The sequence below is a fragment of the Antrostomus carolinensis genome, unplaced genomic scaffold, assembly GCF_000700745.2.
Source record: "Antrostomus carolinensis isolate BGI_N321 unplaced genomic scaffold, ASM70074v2 scaffold19491, whole genome shotgun sequence".
In the NCBI taxonomy this organism is placed as follows: domain Eukaryota; kingdom Metazoa; phylum Chordata; class Aves; order Caprimulgiformes; family Caprimulgidae; genus Antrostomus; species Antrostomus carolinensis.
This window is the reverse complement of record NW_010296498.1, coordinates 42088-54617: the sequence shown is the minus strand read 5'-3', so window position 1 is coordinate 54617 and position 12530 is coordinate 42088. Positions and strand designations below refer to the sequence as shown.

Genomic DNA, 12530 nt, shown 5'->3' with positions numbered 1-12530 from the left:
TTCTTGCTTGCTTGCTTTTTGTAGGCGTAAGAAGAAAATCTGATTTCTTTCTTGGATCCTGGGTACCTTTTGCCTATGACTGTAAATATGAAGAAACTAGAGCCACGCAGCTGAATATCTTTCAACATTAGTATGGATTTGGCTTTTAAATCTAGCTTAGCCTAACCCTCAGGTCAAAAGTAAATGACATTATGTCTGAATTCTGAAAAGTTTTGTGAGAATATTTTGTAGGAAACAACCGCACATTCAATGTCAATGGTCCTGTCTTGCCTCAAAACACAGATTCCAGTCTACATTTTATATTGACTTCTGAATCCAGGAACAGATAATAGTGATGTTCATCAATTTCTGCAAAATACCTTCCTTCCTCCAGTTCCTCCAAGAGAAATATTAAAGTTCAGATACAGAAATGCATTTATGGCTAACAAATACTTACATGTACCCTTTGAATTTATTGAGATCATTATTAGGCATTTCACAGATGATGGTGTTTTGGAAAAATTCAGGTTCAAACAAAGTATTCTGCAAGAGGAAACACACTGAGAATGAGTGTCAAATCCAATGAGTACTTGAAATGCTAAACATTAAGAGCAGCTAAATATAGGCCACCAGCATAGTTGGTGGCTGGTGAAATTGCCCTACGAGGAGAGACAGAGGCAGTTTAGCTTGTTCAGCCCGAAGCAAAGCTTCAGAGAAGCTGAATAAAGATCTGATATTTTCCACTCTTAGAATAACAACTAGTTAAATTAAATGAAGAGAATGCTGTATATTGGACAAGACATCACAGATGCCAGTTAATGAAAACATCTGTCTTCATTGAAAGCAAATGTAACAAACATTTCAAATTATTTATGAAGAAAACCCAGCCTTCAATCAAAAGCAAGTTCAAATGATAATAATTTCAGGATTTATCAGGATTTTGAAACATGGTAGAAGACTGTTTTTGAGTGGTATGGTATAACTGTAAAAGAAGAGCCCACACATTTGAATAAACGTATCACATTGAAATAAGACTAAAAGCAAGACTAATAGCAAAAAACCCCCCAAAAAACCAACAACCCCCCCAAAAGAACAAACAAAATACCCAATCAATCAATCAAAACCAAAAGAGAGAAGGCAGTAGAATAAGTCCAAGAATAAGTCCAAACTGCTGGCAGAGACAAAACAAGACAGAGATTTCAGGCTAATTGCTCATTCAAAAAGAGGTTGGAGCTAAACTGAGACACAGAATTTTGCTTTATTTCTCCCACCTTTTTCTACAACAAGAGAGACTTCTAGAGATTAGACTCATTCAGAAACTTCAAATCCTATGAATCCTTCATTAGAATTGAGAAAAACTTTGTCAGAGTGCAAGAGGACTTCCTTACACTCCCAGTCCTCAAGTCTCAATTTTTTCTTCACTATGCTCTAATTTTTACATTATTTTCTTGCTCCTGTTCCTTTTTTTTTCTTTCCTGAGCAATACATGTATTCTTTTTTTAAAAAAAAATATATATAATATCTAAGTATAAGCAAGTGGAGAATCTGATCTAAAAAAAAATATGGAGGAAATATAAAAGCCTGATGAATGTAAGGGCATTTAGTATACCTTCTGACCCACATGGCTGAGTATTTTTAGAATATATTTTAAGATATACTTTTCCTCTCTGCTGGATCTTGTTCAACTCAGTAAACTCAACAGAAAAATCAGTACATATTTGTTTGTGCTAGAAATATTTGTACAACAGGGGAACAGGAAAATGCAAAAAGCACCTGGAGGGCTCATTACTAATGAAGAAAACTGGTGGTCTTCTAGCTAGAAAAGGGTAAGAGAAGGAGGATTCTTCTCTAAATATTTTTTTTATTTTGATGACAAGAATTCTACACTTGAAAATTCAAATTAGAAAATGGTATAAAAGGAAAAAAATAATTCTTCCTCTCAGTTTTTTACAGGTAGGTGCATTCAATGTTCCTAAGTGTATCTTGGTATAAAAGGAAAAAAATAATTCTTCCTCTCAGTTTTTTACAGGTAGGTGCATTCAATGTTCCTAAGTGTATCTTAAACCAAAGACCTAACCCCAGTTCTTATGCATTTCCTCCATCCTTCAAGAATTACATTTTATAGACGCAATTAAATCTGAGTAAATTTTATGCAGCTCATAAAACACTGGAGTAAACAGAGCTCAAAGAACAAGGAAGAAGCCAGCACACTAAAACCTGTGCATATGACATTTAGCACACTGGGATTTTTTAGTCAATATACTGTTTGCACTAATAGGTTAAAATACCAGGGTAATATAAATGACTGTTTAAGTTCTGACCTTTCTTGAGCACTGGCTACCACCATGGTCAGAACTGCAGTCCACTCAGCCAATGTAACAAGGGTTCATAAGTATAAACTCCTGTGGGCGTCCAGTTTATCTAAATAACAACTCAAAATCTAAAGAAAATAACCATGAATGGGCAGTCTGAAGCATAATTCAGCATGCAGGGATTTCCTGATTTAAAGAAAGACTTCCTTATATTATAAATGACTGAGGCAAAAGTTTGAATTTTGTATGATAGAGCACTCTGTTTTCCTCTAAAAGCAAAAATACAAAACCTAATGTGTAAACTATGACTGTGTAACACAAATGCAGCATTTTTTTTCTATTTAAGTAGCCAGTTTATTGTTTTTTTTCTAAATCTCTCTATATTAAAAATTTTCAGTGTTTCTCAGGAAAAAAACTGCTGCCTAATGATCATTGGAAAGCACTGGAAAAGTTATGCTTCATACTATGGCATCCACAACCTGAGAAATCCCTTAATTGTATTTGCAAAGTGATTTCCATTTGAACAAAGAGCAAGTAACACTAGAGTGCAGTACCTGACCACAACTGGCCATGGAAATGGGGTACTTTTATTTAATAAATCGGGTTACTGGCAGCTGTGTCCCCGCTTCCAATAACCCCAAAGCAACATCCTAATGACACTGCTACTAATGGCTAAATAAATGGATGTAATTCCTAGAATTAGCTGCCAGGTTTTTGGATTTTCTGTCTGGTGGAGTGATTCCAGTGGAAAAAAAAATATTCTTCTTCACATGTTACAACTCCTTAAACTTGTTCTGTGCTATTTGAAAAACTGCCTGGCTTTGTTTGAAAAGACACTAAAAAATGTAACAAGTACAACTCTCCCTAAGTCGTATTTTCTTATTTACTTCAGGTTTATCAAACACAAGTCCATAGGCTATGCCAGTAAACTGTTTGTAAAAGGGAAATGATACTGTCTATGGAAAAAAAATAGTGATTTTAAACATTCAAACTGAATCTCTTCTAACAATCAGACTGATGTAAAACATAACTGTTTTATTTAACTTTTCACATTTTAATTTACCTCGAGTTCCTATTCAATTGCTTATTATACTCTTTTAAAATATTCCATTATTTCATTACAACTTAGTGTGCCTTAGAGCAGTTCCTAGTTGAACGGCCGTACATCTACCTGCCTAGCAAATGAGCAATGGTACTTCAGCTGCAGCAGAGAAGTAAAATCCATACGGAAGCCCACAGCCATTTTGGAAGGCGAGGTATGAGCTGTCTTCCAATTTCGATGCAGAAATAGTTCACTCCATAGCAGTGACTTTGCTGTGGGATGCACTGTGTGCCGTGACAGCCTGTGGCATATGGATGGCTTTTACTTAGGAAAGGGTTGCTGCTGTCTCGAATGGTGGTACCATGTGTTGTTGCTTAAGCATCTGTTGACCAAGTTTACTGCAAACTACTGTGTCAGATAATCTTCCTTGTTATAGAGCCAACCCTATGCCTGAATAACAAAAATCTTTTGGGACAAACTCCTGCTTTCTGTACAGGGCATTAGCTCCAACAGCAAAACGCTTTCCTAGCTGTATCAGCGCAACCAGCCCATCAGAACTGGTGCACTTCATGGCTGGAACTGGTGTGCAAATGGGCCTAGACCAACCCTGCACTGCATAGGCTGCATTTCCAGCAGACTTACCTGGCTGGAGAACCCAGTCACGACTTGTCGTTGTTTAAGGTTGGTCTCCCCATCGAGGTTGGCAGTTTCCAAATGACAGATCCCATTCTGATCAGAGGAGTACAGCAGGAGGATATCAGCTGGGATGGTCTCGTTACACTGCAGCTGCACAAAATCCCCCACTTGGACATCTTTCCAGCATCTCTCAACATAGGCACGTTCTTCCCTGTTAACATTAAAAACATATCATGGGTGAATAGTGACATTAGGAAGGCAGGCCTCCTGATTAGTGGAGCTTCAAGAAAATAAAACGGAGGGGTGGCGGCACATTCCTGTGGTGTTTTTTTTGAAAGACACATCAAAACAATTAGAAATTAATGACTTAGACACTCCCATATTATCATTTCAAGTTCAAATAAAATCTTTACATGGAATAAAAAGAAATTACAACAAAAGGTCTCTTTCATTCTAGGATTTGCCCTATAATCTCCACAGCAAAAGAGAAAAAGCTTTTCAGACTAAGAGGTAACTTTTCTTATTAAAAAATTTAGACATTTGACCAAAAAAAGTAATTGTTTTTGACTATGTGACTACTTCTGAGATACTTTCCAACAATAGCATATAGATCATGAAAGAAAGAAACTACTATTTCAGCTACACTTGTTTCAGGTCTCTCCGGTTTGTGACTCTCAAAAGATAATTTGAAATCTCGAGCTTAGCCCACAGAAACAACTTCAAGAGGTAGAACAACAGAAGAATGACCCCTTAATATTAAGCAAAAAAATGCAAATAGAGCCCAAGTATAATGGAAAAGTTAAGATAAGGAATAAAGAGCTTTTAAATTAAAAAAAAAGAAAGAAGAGAAAAGAAGAGAAAAGAAGAGAAAAGAAGAGGAAAGGAAAGGAAAGGAAAGGAAAGGAAAGGAAAGGAAAGGAAAGGAAAGGAAAGGAAAGGAAAGGAAAGGAAAGGAAAGGAAAAGAAAGGAAAGGAAAGGGGCCTTGGGATTCAAGGAAAAGAAATTACTATTACATCAACAAACTGGTGTTCAGTGATTCAGGAAATAGCAAACTTTTTTGACATTACTTTTTCAATAATTGATCCTTCAATTGCTCTTAATTATCTAAGAAAACTGATAATTGTACAGTAAGTTTTAAAATTAGTTAATTGTAAAACTGCATGGGCAACAACGACCCAGTTCCTCTAACTCTTTGAGAGGAAATTATCGTTTCAGTATGAGTAACTGAATCACCTCGTCTTGCTCATAGGTGGAAAATGCTCATGGTGCTTTAGCAGACAGACAGTAAAAGGCTTTTTGTAATGACACAGAGTCTCAGTCTTTAATCATCCTCATCTGTTGCCTGAAGAATACCGTCTTTCAATTAAGTGTTTATATCATGAGAAGGGGAGCGGTGGTATAGTGGATAAAGTGTTTTTCTCCAGTTCAAAACACACATCCAGGCACTGCTTCAGAGTCAGGCCAAAGGCTACTTCCTGCTAACCTACTTTCCTGGCATCTGTAAAGGAGAGCCAGCCTGATGCTGTTAGGCAAACTCTTGCACTTGGCCGATATCCTTATCTGTAAAGCAACATGAAATAACAGCTTCCTGCAAAGGTTGTGCTCACAGTTAAACTCTGTGCAATTTCCCAGTGGTATCCACTTTTTATTCAAAAAAAGAGCTCCCAAATCCTAACTATTTAAATCCCTTTAATGCTAGATGTGAGGTGCTGATTAAATAATAGTATTGTAGCAGTAATTTTTCCTTCTTAAATTTTTCATTCTTCTTTTTTCTTTTGTCTATCTCTACTTATCTGCATATTCTTTTTTCTTTTGCTCAACAACAGACATAAAAGACCACGCTGAAGAACAAAGGTTTGTTGTAAATTAAATTGACATTGCTGCACATTTAAAAAAAATTCCAGATCAATTTCTACTTGAAAAGTATTTGAGCAATAATTACTCAACATGCACCTGCTTTACAAAGTAGATACTAACATTAATGTAGCAAAACAACTATGTAACTGTGAATCCTTCCCATATCAAAAGCGTTCTGGATAGAACTTCTTAATTTGTTTGTTTAAAATGTAAGAAAGAGAGTACAGAAGCAGTTTAGAGCAAGCAGATGGCTTGTCTTGCTATTCTGGACATTTGGATGCACAAAGTTTGCATATAATGTTTGCCATGACTTCTTCAGGGCAATCCTAGCTCTCTGTATGTCAACTCTTGCACAGTTCTGAAGTTTATGGAACACACTTCTGATTTTTTCTACTCATAAAATGCTATACGGGGGCCTTGCCCAGCTGGCTGTCTTCCACATTGGCCTTAAGAAATCAGGTTAGCAAAAATAATCCACAGAAATCATAGATTTGTAATATTTTTCCAACAATCCCTGTGAAACATGTATTACACACGAAGCTTCAGATTCTACCCATTCACTAATTACAGAGGAGACGCTGAGTCAGAAAAGCTAAATGACCTTTTTCAGATCAGAGGAAAAATCTTATTTAGCACAGGGACTAAAGTTCAGGAATTGCTAGAATCCCAAACCTTTGTTCAGGTGAACAAACTTTTCCTCTCCCAATAAGCACTGAATTTGGTAAAGAAACACATTTTCTTTTCCTGAAAGAAATACTCAGCTGGAGCTGTGAGATTAAAAATTTCTTACAGTACAAAGGTTTTCTACAACTTTGTAGAGAATTATCAATGGATGAAAAGAAGAAAAGCACTTCACAAGGAGCCTGATGCACACCACAGCAGCACTGGCCCAGTTGCCTAACAAGATTTTTCAAAGGAAGCAGTTTCCTTTTAGCAATTCTTGTAACTGGGAACACTGCCCATTTTCTGTTCAGTGATTAAAGTTCACAGCACAAGCTCTGGTTGCTAAATAAACAGAGGAGCTTCATAAAGCTAAGATGGTCTGATGAGAAACACATAAAAAGGGCAAATACATTTATCCAATAAAATACACAACATGTGGTGGTTTTCAATAGGTGGAAAGCTGGAAATCTGATTCTTATATCACGTGGCATCTGGGTTGTGGCACGTCATAGATATGATCTAAGATCAGAGTTACTCAGTACTTTCTCTCCCTTTTCAGTCAGTTTATCAACAGCACACTTACAAAGTGTTCCCTTGCTGTCCTGGGGTAATGAGTAGCATGATAATACCCATCAGAGGACAGTGCAGACAAAAAGAGGCAGTTAGCCTTGAACAGTCTGACAGAATTTGTTATTGAACTCATCATATCTGACCAGAAGGCATGAACTAAATAGACTTTATGAAGTAATTTCTGGGAAGAAAGGATCATAAAAAAAACCCTGCTGTGGTTGGAGATCGTGGAGGAACATGAATAAATTATTGACTTTGTGTCAACAATTTAATTTCACATTCTTGAGTTCAATAAAGATAAATTTCAAACAAAAAATGGGTCAAAATGGACGGTGAATGGGAGCAAATAAAGATTGTTGTTCTGCTTCCCAGAGGAGATTAAATAAAAGTAATTTTTCAAGTGTACTCCACAGTATAAGTCCTAGATTGTCTTAGAGAAAGATTTTCAGAAATCTTTATCACCTAGAAGTATCATACCAACCAGTTAATTCAGTGAGTCTTAGTCCTTTGAAATACTGCAAGCTCCATCTCAGGATCCTTTGCAGCTTGAAGTAAAGATATTGTTTGCTTTACCTTTCACCCCCTAAATTGCCATTAGGTTATAACACTTAGAAAAAAATAATGTCATGAATGTTAAGAATAGATAAAACCAGATATTTGTACTTTATAATATGTAAATTTGCTAGAATGTTATATTTGAAAATGCCCCCCCTCAAACATCACCCACTTTATAAAAAATGCTCATGTTCTGAAAGTGTAAGTTCTACACAGAACAACAGGTATAACCACACAGCTCCTTACCCTTTGCAAATAGAAATCCTACATATTTTTATGCTGTCCAAGGTTATATCAACTTTTATATGGAAAACCCTCACAAAATGTTTTCAAAGAAAACTTTATGGCCATGACCTCAATGTTAGGAACCACTGCCATAAAAATTTGAAACACAACCGAGGAGAATATTTAGGACTTGAGGAAGGCACAAGACTGGAAAGGAACTGATTCTGAAACCTGTCCATAGGTCAACTTGACTGGTAGCATTCCTGAGCTAGAGATATTATCTGAGCATGAGAAAGCACTGTATTGTCCATGCCAACTCATCACCAGTTTCTGTCACATTACTATTACAGTAGCTGGGAAGGTTGTTTTTGTGCTGTGAACATCAGCCCAGCAGCCTCAATGAACTATGTCATTTATCAGTGGTTGGTCCTGTAACAAGCCCTCATCAGCAAGCCTTTCCCCATAGCCTCAGACTCTCAGGATTTAATAATACTTTAAGACAGCAATGAGCATCTTTTAAAGATAATGGGAGTGAAATTTCTCTAAAGTCTAATAAAATATATCTTTAATTATACCATTTTGGTACTCAAAATTCCTTAATGTTGAAACAGATCCTATCTTTTTATGAGTTAAAAGCATCCTACTAAGGAAGTTATTCTTTCAATGATAAAAGAAGCCTATATTCAACTTCTGAATTTTTTTTTTTATTTTTTTTTTTTTTTTAATACTGCCTTGAACAAAATGCTATTGCTATGATATTGCCCGGCATCAGCTGGAATAACCAGGTAACTCCAAGATCAGTTATTTTATGACTGCTAATCATTAGCATTATTTTTTAAGGACTTCCATTAATTTATCAAGTTTCTGGAAGCCACATCCAAATCAGCTTTTTTGCTACAGTCATCTCCTCACATGACCATGTAGGTCTTGAGATCACATGGTAGAAACCTGCTTCTCTCCAGGTTTTAATAGTGTTTTAAAAATTCAAAGAGTTAGGATGGAACTTAATGTAATGAGGTGATGATTCTGCAGGTCTTTGAGCCAAAACCATAGGTTCTCATTTATTTTGCCCTTTGTCTTTAGTCATTAGCTTCTGCCGCTGTCTGCTAAACCACTGCACCTTTTTTGTGAAGCATCTTTAAATGCCTTGGCAAGTAATAAATCTTGAAGAAAGCTCTGATAAAGCAATACACCAACTAGTGGTTACATTAGTAATGTATTTACGGATTTTTTTTCAACAAAGACCAAGGATTCTCATGGTAGCAATACACACTGACTTATGAGAACTGCTAGCTCGCTGCTCTTTGACTTCTAAGTGCTGCTGCCTGGACCAGCTGAGTGTTGAAAACTTAACATTTTTCTTTTGCATTTAGTCAGTTCAGCATGTCACATATTTCTTCACCACACAATCAGCAAGCTCACCGTAAGATAAATCCCCATTTTAAGTATTTCTTCACAATTTTAGTAGCACTGGTTTCAAGTAGTTGTATGATGACATAATAAACCTGGTTTTGGTTTAGGCTATTTTCTCAGTCCACTGGAAGTTTGAAGAATGCCTCAGCTTGCACAAACAGAAGACACTGACTATGCCTTCAGTAAAACCCATTGTTAGTTCAGGTATCCGTAGTTAAACTGGGTACAAAAATTCCATACTATCTGAAATACATACAAAATTTATACGGATGACAGAGCAGATGATGCCCATTGCCAGTGGTAGTCCCACACATAGAAAAATTTATTCATGTTCGACATTAAATAAGGGAGACGCCTGATGGATAGTGAGGTCCAATGAAATAATAGCAGTTAATAATTCTGCAGTCATGGTAACTTATTCATATTCCTGATTTTATAAGAAATAATTCATATTTCAACTGAGTAAAGTTTATGCTTTGTGACTGTCATAGGAATACACCTTATGCCATGCAAGAGCTGGAGATCTTCAGCCTCCAGCTGATGAAGTTGATGCACCATCCAGAGAAGGTACCACTGAGGTATAGAAGCCTTAATATTGCTATGTTCAGTAAAAGTGACTGTAATTTTGCCTGAGAGAATGTAATGTGTCTTCAAGCTGGCCACAGGATTGAGACTCTCTTTTTTTTTGGGTGCATAAAATGAACCCGCTAAAGCAGGCTGCTTGTCATTAGTTGTGCTTTGTTAGATAACAAAAATAATAAAGTAGAAAGAAAAGGCTCTTTAACAAGTGAAAATTCAGTGCTGCTGAACAAAAATTAAAATTAAAGAATTGGCAAAAATTTAAATTAAAGAATTGGCAAAAATTTCTTTTTGTACACTGTGCCCTTGTCAGGATGGTATCAACTTGCTTTCTACTCTACAAACTTTCAGGTTCACTCTGGGTTGAATTAGATGCATATGAGGTTTCCTGGGTCCAGAAAAGAATTGTCTTCTTTCTTTCACCTCTGAGACTTGACAGTAGGTCAATTCCTGCTTCTAAGCATGCTCTCTACCCTTCTCTGCTATCTTCCAGATTCCACAGACCCCTGACGGTCATTACAATTCTGGCCTACCCAGTTGCTCTCCTAGACATGGGGAGCATCCAGGGGAGGTGCAATCTCTCCTCCCTTCAGAAGATTCAGTTGATCAGAGCATATGAAGGAGGTTGAAACAGAAAGGCAACATTCATCTTCACTACCTGGCTTCCCTAATTTTAAGAAAATATAAAGTATACTATATTTATGGCAACCTGTGGGCAAGCAGATCTCCATTGCTATCATAGATATTTCCTAAAAAATGAATCTAACATTTGTCTCATAAAACACAACACTGAATTACAAAACTGCAATTGATTGAAATATTTTAATTCTCTTTCAAACCAGTGAGTCTAGCTTAAGCCATCTCCAGTTTTTCAGCTGTTGGCAGTTCTGACTTTGTGCAACATAGAGATGAGTTCTTTGTTTTTTCCTTATTTCCACATCACTGCTTTAGGACTACTCCAGAGTTAGTGCTGATGCATAAGCCTTTAAATGTTTTAAAACCTTACACTAAGCAGATAAAGAGTCACAGCAAAGGCCAGCTTGACTTTTTTGTATCACAGACATCAGTAGACCTACAGAGGAAGAGGAGATTGATGCTACATGAAAACTACAGGGCCTGAAAGCGTCACAGGAAACTTTACATTGAAAGAGTAATCACGATGTCTCATTTAGGGTGCCTGTTGACTCACAGCTCCACAGAATGAGTCAAAGCATATGAACTATGCTGCTCTGAGGCACTGTTTCAGATATTTAAGTTTAGGTGCTTAAAATTAAGCAATGTGAATAGGTCAAAAGAATGTTAATGTTTTTATGGCTGCTACTACCTGATGTATGTGCATTCAGTCAGGCATACTGCTGTGCCATCTTGAACTGTGCACAGTCGTTGCATTTGTATCTGAGTTTCTATTGAGATAAATTTAGGTTAAATCTTCCAGAAGTGTGAAATTGTTGTAAAAACCTGTCTGGTTGCTATGGAGTATTTACAGACCATTGTTGCTTAATCCTAGGGGTATATTAGTCCCAGGTCATACAATAATTACATATCAAGTAATTCCTTGAATATTACAGAACTTCAAGAAAATTAAATAATAGCTTTTAAGAACTGCTGGGTTGACATTCACTTACAGGTTTGTGTATGACATTCAGTGCCAGCCCCCATTGTTAATAAGTTAATGACAAACTGGTGAGAGTTCAGAGAAAAGTAATCACAGTAGTTTTGGAGGGGCTGACTGACAAGAAAGATGAAAAGAGTGATCTAAAAGGTGTCTGGGTGTAGCAAAACAAACACGATAAAAATCACACACATTTGAAGATTATAATTAAATGTTATAGATGAATAACTAATTAGGGTTGCATGAAACCAAGTGACTTGAGGAACTGGAAAACAATTAAAGACAGATAATAAAGAATAATGTCATAGAAAATGCTTTGACAATGATGTTTTGTAGTAATGGAAGCCTGCTTTTTTGGAAAATTTAAAAGCAGACAAAGTATATTTTAAAGAATACAAAGAGAAAGGAGGCAGCTAAATACAAGTTTGTACCATCCGCAATTGAATTTTTTGTTCTCTTCTGGTGTTGTGTGATTCGTTCTGACAGTACAATGGTCTGTACACAATTATAATGATTTGAAAAGTTTTGGTTTAGAAATTAAAATCTGCACCATCAAACACCAGATCTAAGTTATTGCATCACCCCAGGACTCTTTAATGCCTATTAATTGTCTTCCATTTTCTCAATTAAACATTCTTTAAATACACTACTTGAAGTGTCTTTTCCTTCATTTGACTAGCAGACTAGATTACCCATTCCATCTGATCTCTGTAAAAAGAAAATTAGAAGAAATGTGTTTACAGTGCAGTCAATTTAAATTCAATTTCCCTTGCTCTGTGCTGAAAGAATGCAAGTAACTGCATTTCCTCCAGTCTTCAAGAAAGTTTTGAAGAACATTCAGTATTTGGATTGTTCTGCCTTCATACTTGCTTTGGAACAGGAACTAGAGTACTTGTTATTGAAATCTGAAATAAAGACAATACACTCTCCAAGATCAACTCTTAAAATACAAGTAACTTTTCATCTTAGGGCAGAAGGTCAGTAACTCTATTAAAAAGAATTCTTTGCTGCCACAAGATTAACAAAATTCGCAGTGTCCTGAAAAAGACTTTCACCTATGTAAAAAAATTACCTACATCACATGAT

General features: G+C 36.3%; 1 protein-coding gene across 1 annotated transcript in view; it reads right to left on the bottom strand.

Annotated features, from left to right (window-relative positions):
- The window catches only part of ATP10B (ATPase phospholipid transporting 10B (putative)), a gene marked incomplete at its 3' end in the record, with an annotated part of 40335 nt that overhangs the window by 22379 nt on the left and 5426 nt on the right, over window positions 1-12530 (bottom strand). Inside the window, 2 exon segments of the mRNA XM_010178318.2 lie at window positions 437-522; window positions 3976-4180. Of these exon segments, the coding sequence (XP_010176620.2) occupies window positions 437-522; window positions 3976-4180 (291 nt within the window).